This window comes from Periophthalmus magnuspinnatus, chromosome 19 (assembly GCF_009829125.3).
Source record: "Periophthalmus magnuspinnatus isolate fPerMag1 chromosome 19, fPerMag1.2.pri, whole genome shotgun sequence".
Classification (NCBI taxonomy): domain Eukaryota; kingdom Metazoa; phylum Chordata; class Actinopteri; order Gobiiformes; family Gobiidae; genus Periophthalmus; species Periophthalmus magnuspinnatus.
In genome coordinates, this window is record NC_047144.1 from 24,031,788 (window position 1) to 24,045,658 (window position 13,871).

General features: G+C 37.5%; 2 protein-coding genes across 3 annotated transcripts; both read right to left on the reverse strand.

Annotated features, from left to right (window-relative positions):
- Window positions 1-674: 674 nt before the first annotated feature.
- Window positions 675-7,815, reverse strand: LOC117386935 (GTPase IMAP family member 4-like). Of its 2 annotated transcripts, none has more exons than XM_033984310.2 (7): window positions 7,719-7,809; window positions 6,160-6,234; window positions 6,033-6,083; window positions 5,473-5,523; window positions 5,340-5,390; window positions 5,201-5,251; window positions 675-4,385 (listed from the first exon to the last, which is right to left on the reverse strand). In XM_033984310.2, exons 1-7 carry the CDS (start codon window positions 7,753-7,755, stop codon window positions 3,682-3,684), a joined length of 1,020 nt encoding a protein of 339 aa, XP_033840201.1. In that variant the 5' UTR covers window positions 7,756-7,809; the 3' UTR covers window positions 675-3,681. The 2 variants fall into 2 exon arrangements, with proteins under 2 accessions (XP_033840201.1, XP_055085420.1); XM_055229445.1 differs by having other exon boundaries at window positions 3,641-4,385; window positions 6,156-6,234; window positions 7,719-7,815.
- Window positions 7,816-8,226: 411 nt separating this feature from the next.
- On the reverse strand, window positions 8,227-13,867 carry xrcc6 (X-ray repair complementing defective repair in Chinese hamster cells 6). The gene is made up of 13 exons (XM_055229444.1): window positions 13,793-13,867; window positions 13,439-13,516; window positions 13,200-13,312; window positions 12,954-13,095; window positions 12,211-12,462; window positions 11,494-11,680; window positions 11,188-11,371; window positions 10,893-11,061; window positions 10,646-10,807; window positions 10,427-10,556; window positions 9,806-9,906; window positions 9,617-9,733; window positions 8,227-8,968 (listed from the first exon to the last, which is right to left on the reverse strand). Exons 2-13 carry the CDS (start codon window positions 13,509-13,511, stop codon window positions 8,769-8,771), a joined length of 1,830 nt encoding a protein of 609 aa, XP_055085419.1. The 5' UTR covers window positions 13,512-13,516; window positions 13,793-13,867; the 3' UTR covers window positions 8,227-8,768.
- Between the last annotated feature and the right edge of the window lie 4 nt (window positions 13,868-13,871).

Consider the following 13,871-nt stretch of genomic DNA (forward strand, 5'->3'; position numbering starts at 1 on the left):
AAGATAATATGTGATAGCAAAATGCAGACAAATGTAAATTTACGTAATGTCAACAGTATGCTCTAATTCACTCGCAATGTTAAGTGTGAAAAAAAAGAAAAAAAACAATAAAGAAAAAAAAGAAAAAATGAAAAAGAAAAACAAGAAAAATTGAAAAAAAAATCTGAAAAAACGAAAAGAAAGAAAATGTTTAAGAAGCGAACTGTACATTTGTGTGTCCTTAGACCTGATCAGCCAAACTGTGGTGTGAATTATGTGACATAAGAAAATGTGTGTATAACAGCTAAACCATTGTAAACCGTGTCAACAAGAAAATTACAGGATGCAGTTTCAACTGATCCACTCATTTTCTACATTTCTTTATATTTCCTTTTTGAAAAATGTTGTATTTATTTTGTGTTTTTTGCCTCATCATTGCAGTGAGTTTAATGACAAACATAGTCCTAAGAAAAGTCCAGCTGGTACCAAAAAACCCTCCTCAATTGTAATTAGGAAGAAGAAACCAAATTCTTCCATGAATTCCCCAAAATCTTAAAGAGCTCTCTTAAAAACAAAATGAAGGCCTAATCAAAGCTAATAGTGATCCCAAATCCAAACTGACTTGACTGACTTGTCCATCCTTGAAGACTAAGCGCCTGCGATTTCGTCAATAATTTTTTTGTTTTTTTTTTTGTTACAGGAGATGTGGATGCTGCATAATTTCTCTTCTTTTTTCTTTACATGTTCCTATGAAATAATCACACACTAACAACACTAACAACTAACCAATAACAGTTTTGGGCTTCACAAAACGTTTATTTCAGCAACAGTAATTTAACTATTCTCTTGCAGCAGAAGATAACTAAGCCAAAATTGACACATGTATATACACATATATAAATGTGTCAAAGGGGGGACATCACAAATGCAATTTTAGTTTTCAAAACTGAATTGTGTGAAAAAAGTGTTATCTTTTAGAGACTGTTCCATTAACTACAAGACCTGTAACCTGACAACATCTTGAAACCAGGGATAAGTTTCCACCTGGACTTGAAACAAAAACATCTCTTGAGCAGGAGGACACATGCTCTTCTCCTGGACTGAATCAGACCTACATCATTAAAACCATTCTTCTGTTTCAATGTCACCGGAGAAAAACTTCAGAAAAATTCAGCTATTCACTTCTTTTCATGTGACTCAGAAGAACTCGACTTGTTCCTCGTGTCCCCAACCACAGCCCTGAAATCGACACATGGGCTGAAGGACAACTCCAGAGACGAGCTGCGGCCAGAGAGACGCCAAGCTGCGTGCGGACGGAGAGTACAGTCATGTGTGGTCAGAGGGAGGACAAAGGGACAGAGGACAGGTGATGGGAAAGATTTAACTGAACACCGCCACCATCATGTTAAAACAGCATTCACTGTCTGACTACAAATCATATTGAATAAGGACAAACTGAACTGAACACAACAATGAACTGTTGAATTTCCCTCCATCTCAGTCAACAATAATGGAACTGACTTCATCTCCAACAATGAATGTTTCTGTGCATGTTCTGTTTGTGATGATTGTTTATGAAGTATGATTAATGAATAATCAAAAGGGAGAAAGTGTGATAGAAATTTAAGTATTGTCATGTTGTGTATTTAAAATGCATTTGATCTGTGTCAGTCTGCCAGACCCAGACCAGACATTAACATGTGTGAAGCTCTGTCTCCATCCCACAGGAAACTCGCTGTTGTTCTACCTGTCTAAGTGTAAAAGTTCATTCACATGGGTATGGGTGTGAAACAAAAGTCACTCTGCTTTGAAATGTATGTAGCATTGTCATTCTGGTATAAAATAGTCAGAGCTCAGATGCTCAGGGTGGTTGGTTCGGTTGTTGAGACTTGGACTTAGAGGGAGAGGGGACCTGGGGGAGGGGCCGGGAGTCTACCAGTCTGTGGCCAGGGCAGGCCTGGGCCCTGTCCTGTCTGTATTTGCTGTAACAAACAATAAACCTTTTTTCCTGTATTGCAAAACTCACTGAGCTTCGTAAATGGATTACTTTTCATCTACAACTGTAATTTTTTCCACAGCAAGGGGCATTACTGAGTGGAAGCTCTAGGCAGGTCTTTGCTTAAGCAAAACAGAAGGAAGAAGTGTTTACTTGCAATAGATACAATTCTACTACACATCTTACTCTAACAGGCAGCATTCACAGTATTTCACAGTATTGTTTTGGCATCTGAAATTCAGTTTGTCACATTTTTGGTCACAAAGGAATTGTGTGTATGATTTTGATTTTAAAATTCATAAACATCATTTGAATGCTCACTACCTAAACTCCAGCACTTAAAGCTAACCATGACTCAGTGCTAGTGCAGCCTCTGCAGCACAGAGAGTGAATTCTGGAGGTTCTGAGCATTTACATGAGGCCTGGTCTGTATATGTACTAAGAATGAGAAAAACATGTATGTGTCTGTCTGCAAGTTTAGGCACTAGCAACTCAGGTTCAGTTATGATTGTAGTTTTGTTTTTTAACATTAGAGTTCAGGGTACATACAGTTCCTTTAAATGTGCACTATGCAACTTTTCTGGAGGGGTGTTCAGCACCTGCTTTTGTCTATGGTGATATTATTGGTTTTCCTGAAATGTTCCACAGTATGACATTAAACCAATCTATCTTACATTCTTTCAATTACAAGTGGTTTTACTTCACATTACATATATTTGTTGTGTAAGGGGGATCGCCTCTGTGCGGATCTGATCTGATTTTGGCCTGGTGGAGTCACCTGCTCATCTTCAGGGAGATAGATAAGTTTAATGCCATATTAGGGAACATTCCAGATGAAGCAATACGTTCTCCATATAGACAAGATGGTGGTGGACCCTCCACCAGAAAAGTTATATAATGCGCCTTTAAGTATTTTGGGCTTTAGACTATCATCACTAGCTACTGTCACTGGCTATGAGCAAAATCATGTCCTGCAGAACAGTACTTGCTCCAACCTGACATATGGTTTATTTTTTTACCCATTTGCATTCTTATCTTTCAAGTATGTTTTTACAACAAGTTCAATTAAAGCAGTGTTATCCTAAGTAAAGGGCTGTGCAAATTCTAATTTGAATATCTGTTTTGAATAGACATCTGAATGACTTTAGTTCAAGTAAATTTGTTGTACACAACATTCACCATAATGGAGGATCCTCACTGAGTTCAGATAGTCTAGAAATCATCCATTAGTAGTAGATCCTTGTAGAAGGTGGGTAGTACTCAGTTACATTTACTTGAGTAAATGTAACTGAGTACTACTTTTAAAGAAACTTTTCTAGCAGCATACCTGCTGCTCCTACTTGAGTAATATCTTTTTAATTTTTATTAAAGCAACAATATTTTACTTCAGTGGTTAATCTTCTTATTGTTAGTAAGTCCACTAGGGACAAACATTTTAGGTTTATAATATTGAATGATTTTAACATTTGTGTTTCTTGCACCACTTCAGGTATGACTGAGGTTTTCATTTTTTTTCCTTCCAATTACATTAACATTTTACTCTTACTTGAGTAATTTCTTGAACTACTAATTTGTACTTCTACTTGAGTAATATTATTTTGAAGTAACATTACTTTTACTCGAGTAACATTTTTGGTTACTCTGCCCACCTCTGATCCTTGTCATACGCTTCCTCCTTCCTTTTTTCATTCACAAAGCAGACTTCACTACATATGTCCCAGTTTGGTTGCAAGTATGGTAGCCATGTCTATCAACATCTCCTCCCTGACCCGGTCCTCTCTCCTCTGTAACTCATGCACAAAATTCCCCTTCATCTTCTTTAGCTCCACCACACACTTTAATAACCGTATCCGTGTTGAATTCAAGTCATCCACAGAGCGTTCGGTATTGATATTCACCACCTCTGGCTTTTGTCCACATATAAGCGGCCCCTTTTTGTAGCTACCTGGTTGTGAATGAAATAGGTGCTCTATCTTTCTTCGACTTAGATTGTGTTTATGAGTGACAATTGGGATGATATAATCTGTTACTTCATCTCCGTAAAGTTCCATGGCAGCTTGGGTGATGCGGTTGAGATCATTGTGGAGCTCGGTGTTCAAAATGGGGATTTCGATGAGGAAGGCGTGAGGGCCAGGGCTGGAGAGCTGGATGCTTCTCAGACCTTCTCGTGCTCTGCTAAGGTTGTCCAGTGTCAGTCCTGGGAGAGCTGGAGTGTCGATGATAGAGATCTCGCCTACATTTAGAATGATTGTCCTCCTGGAGCTTTGTAAAGGCGGTTCTGGAGAGGTATCTGGTTTTGTGGGTGCAGAGCCCAGTAGGAAGTCAGCCAGGGAGCTCGGTCGACCATCACACGGTCTGAGGAGGACAATCCGGAGGCCAGGTAGATCAGAAAGGTCGTCATCGGATGCACCTATAGATCAGAATGAAATGCATGCTTTTATAATATAATATACAATATAATATAAAATTATTAAACCATACAAAGCAAAGCAACACCTCCACAGACAAGAGGGTGGCCATATATTGCTTTGCCTTGAATCTTCCTCAATACAGCATTAAACATGTCCATCTTTAATTTATTTAAATACTGTTTAAGTGTTTTTATTGCTCAAATACACCTTGAAAAACATGCCTTTTACTGCATTTGGCCTAGTGGCGGCACCTGCTTGTCTCCATGGAGATAGGTAAGTTAAATGCCATAATGTGGAACAGTGGAGGGGACCCTCCAGAAAAGTTATATTCTGCATCTTTAATCATCATTAACCGTATTTACTAGGTTACAATAATAAACCAGAATTTAAACCAGGTGATAACAACTATTTTGATTGGATCAGAAGGATAAGATAATCAAACCAAACCAGTGTATTTATTATTTATATATCATTTATTTTTCCAATGACAGGTCTAAAGCCATTCGCACACAAAACTTACTGTGTTAGCAGAACATTAGCAAGGAGTTCTAAATTGTATGTTTGCTTAAAAGCTTCAACTTAAAATTGGTGCACTTATAAAATATAACAGTTAGCAAAGTTTGGGTAAGGACATAGGCATGATACAAAGGTAGATTGTAAAACTGTCAGCAATGTTTGTAGATACTATCCAACCATAATATGACCAGAAATTATTTGAATGCTGTAAATACTTTTTATTTCATTCTATACAATGAGAGGTTCAAAACAATTAACTGAAATACTACAAACATTTACTTAAGATATAGTAACAGACCTGTAATGACTTTGATGATCCGTGAGAGCCAGCTAAATTTGGCAGAAATCTCTGTTGTAGAAGCAAACAGGGACATGTTAGAGTATAAGAGTGTAATAAGATATTATTTATAACCAACTTAAAAAGAATCTTCACTTACTGACAAGAAAGTGCCATAATTGCGACAACCACTTATATAGACTCTTGATTACTGCAGGACATACACAAGTATACGCTTAAATGTAAAATATACATTAAGACAATACACTGTGAATACATAATGAGTGATGTACCACGGAGAGTTCCAATAAGACGAGACACCCAGCTCCAGAGTGTGGACAGACCTGGGAAAAAAATATGTAAAATGCTTTTTTTTTTTTAAACTTCAACATTATTTAAAGGTGCACAATGCAACTTTTCATGAATTACAAGTATGGCTAGTTGGCTTTAGATGGTCCATAATGGTCCATAATGAGGACTTATAATTGCTAAATTGCTAAACACTATATCTTTCTGGTCTACCACTTGCTGGGCTCCATGGAGATGTTATTGCTTAGCCAGAAATGTTCCATAGTGTGGCATTAAAATCATGTTCCTTGCATTTATTGAACTGAGAGTATATTTATTGCTAAAAATAAAAAAATAAGTTTACGATCAACTGGGGTGACTCTCCACAGATCTAATCTGTAACCTGGTGATGTCACTTCCTTGTCTCAGTGGAGTTTAATGCCATATTGTTTAACATTCCCAGGAAAGCAATAAAATCTCTAAGGACCCCTTCCACCAGAGGAAGTGACATGTGCATGTATAGATAAACCTTTAAATAATCCTGTATGAAGGTATATAATCTCACCAGTAATGGAGCAGAAAATGCGGATTGGCCATCTGATTAGAGCTGGGAGAGCTGCAGGAAAAGTCCATAATAAGATGTTTTTATATTGGGGGAATATAATATTGTGATGAATATAATTCTGACTGACTTTGGGAAAATCTATAGAGGAGATAGCCCACCACAGTGAAGGCCCCCATCTGGATGTTGCCACTGCTGAGCCAGCCTAAAGGAGGAGAGAGAAACAGCACTACAACTTGACATGGTAGTGACCTTTGACCTATATATGTCCATGCTGAGGTATAAACATTGTTGGATAAATAACTGATTAATGAACTCCATTGTGTTACTGAGCAAAGGACAGCCCTCAATAGCTTCAACGTCTGAGAAACAGAGGAGCCAGTTTTGAAATATAACTTTACAAAAAGGCTATATTGCTTACTTTCTTTTATTTCTAGAGTCACTAAGTTTAAAGCGTCTCACCTCACAAGGGAACTATGCCGATATGCAGTTTAATAAGAAAAATATTGAGTTTTGTGCATATTAGTATTGATTGGGCACAGGCATCAATGAGTGTATTTAGGCCTGCCACGATAATTACTACTAGTATAGTCACGATACAGAAATTTCAAATTCAATTTTGATACTAAGGGATGGTTTTTATACTCAATACCAATTCTGATACCAGAGTGATATATATATTTTTTTATTTAGACAATAGAATGTGATTTTCATTTTTATTAGTATTGATACCTGTTCAAATCTAGTTTCACTACTAGTTTTAGTATCGATTAGTATGTGATTTACAATACTTTTGGGAACCCTACTACTTATGTGCATAATTTTGCATTTATTGGAGCTCAAGTTTTTAAACAATATTGTACGATTAGATTTTTTTTGTTGTCATTTATATATATTTTATTTTTATATATTTTTTCATCAATATATCGCACTTCAGCATTCGTTATTGTGACAGACCTAGGTGCAACCTGACTGACCAGTTTGAATAATGTAGTAATTGAGTAATGTTAATACATTTAGACAATCAAGGTGGCTTTGCAATGTGATGCATCGTTTTTCATACACCTAAAATCAACAATCACCAGCTGTTACCAGAAAAATAAATCACATCAAACGATCCCCACAGTTGATTGAACCACCATTTTTTCAGCGCAAAAATAAAAACACCAACTATTTTACTACTTCAAGTCCTAAATGTACCAAGACCAATAACTGACCAATAATGACCCATCATTTTTTTATCTGCGCATAACTTGTCAAGATAGTAGTTGCAACATCTTTCTTATCATCTTTATTGGTTCAGCTACAGACTAACATGTGTCTTAACTATGTGTTGGCCTAGGTATAGTATATTGGTCATCGACATGGGAGGATTTCCCAAGATATCAGTCCAATAGTAAAAATTTAGCAGATTTGGCAGTTGTTGTTTTTTTCCTGCAATGACCTAGTGTGTGTGCCCATGTGTCATTCCCAGTTTGCCCTCAGTGCACACTCACATTTATCTTTTTAATATTACTTTAATACAGTTTGTACTTTATTTTACAAAAGTGATAAGTTAATTTGTAAACTTGTACCTTAACATATAGCTGGTCTGTACTATGGACTTTAAAAGCTTAATGTCACAACAGCAAGGGCTGTATAGGATATCGTATTGGCTCAAAAAAATCCATATTGGAGAATATCCCTTACCTGTAGCAGCATCTTCAGAATCGCATTTGCACTCCATTGTTCTTGCTCTGATCAGACACCTTTGTCCTACCGCATTGACTTTGCTAAATTGTGCAACAACTTGTCACTTTTGAATAAAAACAGAACACTGAAGTAGTCATTTCAAGAACAGTCATCATCAGCCATTCATCAAATTAATAGTTAGAAGTTCAAAAAACAAGAGTGTAAGCCAAGTAAAACTGAAACTGTCAATGTATAACTAGTGTAATAAACTTGTTGCTATGTCTGCAAGTAACACAATTAAACACAACTCATAAAGTACCATTCCACAATTAAACATAACTCATGAATTATCATACCTTTTTTGTTGTGCTGATCTCTCAATGAGCTAGTTGTTGAATTGCAAGTCATGTAATCCCTCCTTCTTGCTGTTGTATGGTTAATTGTGCCTGCGCTGGCCTGCCCTCATCAGGAACTCTGCTTCAACACAGCACAATCCTGCGAGAAACTCTAAATATGCCAGTAATGCTCAGGCTTTATTCCCCAAGACACGCCTCTCCTCCAGACAAGAGGAACTGGTATTTCAGCTAAAGACAAACCAGTTAATACATAATACAACAAAATGGTTGGTTTTATTTAGTTTTTTTAATACATTTAGATACATGTTGCACAATTTGGAAACTTCTATTGTAATCTCATGATCATTCCAGTTTAAAGATGCACCAAGTAACTTTTCGGGTGAGGGCTTGCCATCTGCTTATTGAATTGTATAGTTTTACAGTGTGTAATTAAACGTATATCTTGTATTTATTCAATTATGGGTGTTCATATTGCTCCATAAAAAACCTTGACAAACATGCATACTACTGTAAGTGTTGTCAGCTCTCCATAGATCTGATCTGTAACTGACCTGTCATCTGATCGTGTCAGTGTGATTTGACAAGTTTAACGCCATTCAGTGGAACATTCAAAGCACTAACATCACCATAGACAGGCAGGTGGCAGACAGTCCACCAGAAAAGTTACATAGTGGATCTTACAGTAGTTAGTGACATGGTTTTGTTCAGTTCCTCATGGACCCAACTTGGCTAGCAAAGCATCTATTAGCTCCTGCTTCTTGGTTCCTGTAGTTCGGACGCCAAACTGCTTGCACGCCTCCTTTAGCACAGGCACTGTCAGCTTTCCCAGAGTCCCATTCTTCACACGGCCTCTTAGATCTTCCTCTGGCACCTCAATTTTGGGCTTCTTCTCAACTCCACCACTATTCGCATCTGCAACGCAAAAGAAAATTTAGACACAAATGATTAAAAGTATGATACAGGTTTTGAAGGGCCTACGGTATATTCCGCTATATTCTTATCTAGGTTATAATGTTGTTCCCTCATCAAAAACATATCTACTGTTTAACTCTGTCCCACCTTGTGATGTTGGTCCACCTTTAGCTTTGATTAAGGCACACATGCGTTGTGGCATTGTTTCGATTTTGCTTCTGCAATGTCACAAGATTTATTTCCATCCAGTGTTGCATACATTTTTCACCAAGATCTTGGGTCAGGCAGTGTAGGAAGTACTGTACTGTGTTTTTAAACTGCACACACCTTCACTAGAATCACTTGGATGATTTCAGACCTGGAATTGCCAATCTATTCTTAAGAAAAGGTAAAAGATAGTCAACTTGAAAACTACTGCTTCATGACATCACAAGATGGAACAGAGCATTTTGAGCTTTGGAGATGCAGACAGACTAATACTAAAGGATGACTCAAACATGTGAATGAAACAAAACACAAGTTCAGGTGTGTTTTTGATGAGGTAACAACATTATAACATAGCTTAACTCTTACAAAATCTATTTATTGTGTAATATAGGACCTTTAAGGTTGCAATCAATGTTTACATTTCACAAGTGCAGTTCTGACCTGTTTTGCGTTTAGCAGCTGGTTTAGCGTCTGGGTTGTAGTTGTCTGGGTAAACCATCTCTCTAAATTCGTCAGCAAGAATACCAAGGCGCGCGTCCATTTGGTCCACTTTTGGCACTGAAACATAGAAGATTTGGTGTAAAAACAAGATACCTTAAGCTTTACACATTTACTTTTTTCAATCCTTACTAATGAGGTCTTCAGTTTCTTCTGGAGCGGCCATATCCAAGGCCAGAGCTTCCAAATTTCTATAATGTTGCTGGATAACAGGGTTCTCAAATGCATCACTCCTTCATTGGACAAAAAAGTATAATTATTTGCAAATTTAGATTGATACATACAATTGTATAAAATTTAAAACTAACTTCTTAGTTTCTTAGTAGTTTAATATTACTAATCGTAGCAGTGGAAAAGTTGGTAAATACACTTCACTATAAAATCACATATTGCTGTCCTCATAATATAACTGCCTAATTCATTTTATGGCCAAATTCAGTTTTTTGTCTCATTCTACTCTCCAGACAATGCTGCAGCTCTTGCCCTCACTGGCTCCGTCTTTGGTCAGACCATGTTTTATAGTCCTAAAAGAACAAATCACCCTGGTCATCTTATTGACACAGGGAGTTTATTTTTGTATTTTCCCAAAAAAATGAAAAATTTAATTGGTAAACATGCTATGAGGCTAATGATGTGGAAAAGCATGTAGAATGTTAATCTGTTTAATTTACTTTACCAACAAACACAATTTTGACAAGTGTACTGGCTTACTAACAATAACAAGGTTTATGCCATCTAACTGATAGAAAATACCTGTATTTAAAGCGGAGTTTAGAGACAATCTCCTTCATCTTATCCACCTGTATTTGGGAAGCGCAAGGGCAGTGAGGGATGTCCAGAGTCCGCATGTCATCAGCATATGGCAGATAGATGACGTTAAATCCTGATTCAAAGACAGAAAATATTGTGAAAAAATAATTATTTTAGTAGTCACTCCAGTAGATTGTATTTGAATTACTGGAGTCTGATTACCTGGTGGCGTGACCTGGACATTGCCCTCATCCAGCTCCTCTTCTTGGGGCACCAGGGCCACGAAGCGAGGCGGGTAGTTTCGGCGAGCAATGCAGCGGCACAGAGCGAAAACATTCTTCTCACTGCACTTCTTCAACAGGGCAGAGAACAAACACGAGCTGCCTACCGTCATTGGAAACCACACAGAAGTCATTGCTTTAGATTATTTGAACATAGAAAAAAATAAAAAGAATGAAAATGTCCACACCTTTGACTTCATCCTCCTCTGGGTAAATGAAGACAGATGGCCGTATGTGGTGGTGTCGTTTGAGCTTTTCCATTGGTTTAAAGCCAATGAGATACAATTCAGGATCCCCAAATTTCTTTAGGGAGTCCACTTCATCTTTTTCAAGTACTATCTGCTTTCTACCATACACCTAGAGCAAAATACATGGACAAGTTAACACAACAGGACAGTTAATTAAAATGTACAAACTCACAGACAGATCTACTTAAATATTAAACATTTGAATAAACATATTATATTGGTTCTAGTTTATTACTTGGGCCTTCTTGATTTCACTGGGAAGTAGCAGACTTCCTGTCTGGGTGTGGAAAATGCGGCTTTTACTGCGGACTGGCTCGTTAGTCTCTCTGTACAGTTTGATGGCCCCTGGTTTTCGGGCTTGCACAGCGGTAGCAAAAATACCAACAGCTATTTTTACATCACCAAGACACAGGCTTAACCTAAGGACAGTTAAGAGTAAATCGCTTAGTAAAACATAATATATTATATATAGCAATAATATCCTATACATAGAATAGTAGCATATGTAGTATATGTAGTATAATGGGGAAAAGTAAAGTACCTGGCCATGGCGCGCTTCTTCTGCTCCTTGGCCCGCACTCTTTTCTGGAGGTCCTCCAGTTTGTCACAGGGGCTGAGCTGGAGCCCCAGCTCACTCTCATCCTCTGGTGGACTTATGATGTCACGGAAGAACAGTGACACGTCAAAGCCTCCTGGTTTCATTAAGTGCATCAAATCAATGACAACACCTAAAGAGAAGAATAATATAAATGTAAACATACTATTACATTACATTTCAAATGTAATTATCCCACACTGAGTGGGACATTTTTGGGACAATTACATTTTACATTAATTACATTTTTTATTTCCCTTTGAACAGATTGTATTTCTACTCAACTGAGAAAACATGTGCTCCAGTGTGCTCAAGCACCTTTACTAATAAGTCGAGGTATTTGATAATCACACCATCGGTCTTAAATCTTTTCCAGACACCAATATTTTGTTTGCTTGAACCAATCATATGCCTAAAGAATATGCACAACTCTTTATTTGAACAGTTTTGAAGAGGATATTGCACAAAGACTGACTACATAGCTCTCGTATCCACTTTGTAGTAAAACAAGTTTGTAGTAATTTCAAATAATAGAATTTGGGAAAAATAATCAAAATTGGCCTTACATATCAGCCAATGATTTCTCTGAATTCTAAACAAGTGTCTGCATCAGCAATCTCTACTACAAAAATGCCATGCTGCAAATTGCTTCTCAGTACATACCGGTCTCTTTTAAGTCCCCAGCTTTGGTCCGCGCTTGTCGGTCCTTGACACTGTCACTTCCATGGGGGTCGTCTCGGCAGGTGAAGAGCATGAGACGCTTGTGTGACAGGCGCAGTTTGATGTCACTGTACAGATTGGCACAGCACCACAGGGCATCACCCAGAGATGTCTCCCCACTGCCCATGGTCTCTGCCGCCAGCTGTGCTCCTTTAGGTCCTCTGAGAGCATCAACCTCCTGCACTCGCTTTGCACCTGAGGTCAGCAAGAAGTGCAGACAAATGGCTAGTGATTAAATTGAATATGTGCTGGTTAGAAGGTACAATATTTAGTGCAGGCTATATAACTTTACCCATTGCATGTTTGAATAATGACTAGTTTGGTGCTTTCATGGACTTGTTATGATTGTAAAGCACAATACACATACTATTTCAATATAATTTCTTAAATACTGAATCTACAATGAGTATAATAACAAATTGGTTCAAAGTGTGTGCATGTTTCAAACGATCCAGAAGCATGATTATTTAAGAGCATTGCAAAACTAAGCTAATAAATAACATGCTTTTTATAACATGTTTTATGGGGGCTATTATCATCAGCAAGTTTAATTACAACATAAATTGTTTCAGCTTTACTATTCAGGATCATCAACTTTAGCAGGCATTTTTCTGCTACTGAATATTGCATACAGTTGAAGTTTTTGATAGTGTACACCATCTTAGATACAGTTACAGTTCACTTACCAGGTTCATCCAGGTCGTGGTACACATAGACATGTTTGAAGGAGTTTCTTGGGTTTTTGCTATGCTCTGTGCCATAGAAAACCAGAGCTACCAGATCTCTGTAACTGCTGATAATCTTACTGGTGTAGACGCTGCGCACCACCTATTCAGAAACATATAATTTTTCACAGCTTTGACATAAATATTTTATTAACTACATATCAACAAATACATATGTAAGAAAAAAAATGCTAAATCGAAAGACACCTGCATAGTCATGTCAAAGTTTGAGGGCTCTCCATCTTCTCCCTTGATAAACATTTCCTTTGAAGCATCGACAAGAAACACCAGACTGTCTCTGCCCGTGATCCTGTAATCTCCTATAACATTTAGACAAGTAGACATTAAAACAAGGGATCTTTCTTTCACTCTTCCACACACTAAAAGCACATGCCCTTGAAACAACATAATAAAAAGGGTGTATAATAACGTGTGTCGTATAGTACCTCCACTCTGTTCTCCATCCTCCTGCTCTTCATCATCATCTTCGTTTTTGAAGAAAGCGTTCCAGTCTGCCATTGCAACTTCCTGTAACTTTACCAAACACGTAAACCGTTTCATAAACTGTTGTTAAAGGCCCATTTGCACTGACTTCACGAACAGTGAACGGCGAAAACACCATAAACACAACACTGCATGTGTATTTACATGTTGTAGCTAGTTAGCTTAGCCTGCAATCAGGTTCTTTACTATTAGCTCTGTTTGGCAAATATTGGTTCAAACTTCAGAACTTTTATCAATTTATTTGAATCCAGAGTCTAAATATTAACAACGCGTATCATTTATGACAGTATAGTTACTTACCTAAGTGTAAATGGACCCAGCACAAGTCGACTAATTTCAATGAATGGCGCGTTACAAACGTGAACGCGCACGCTG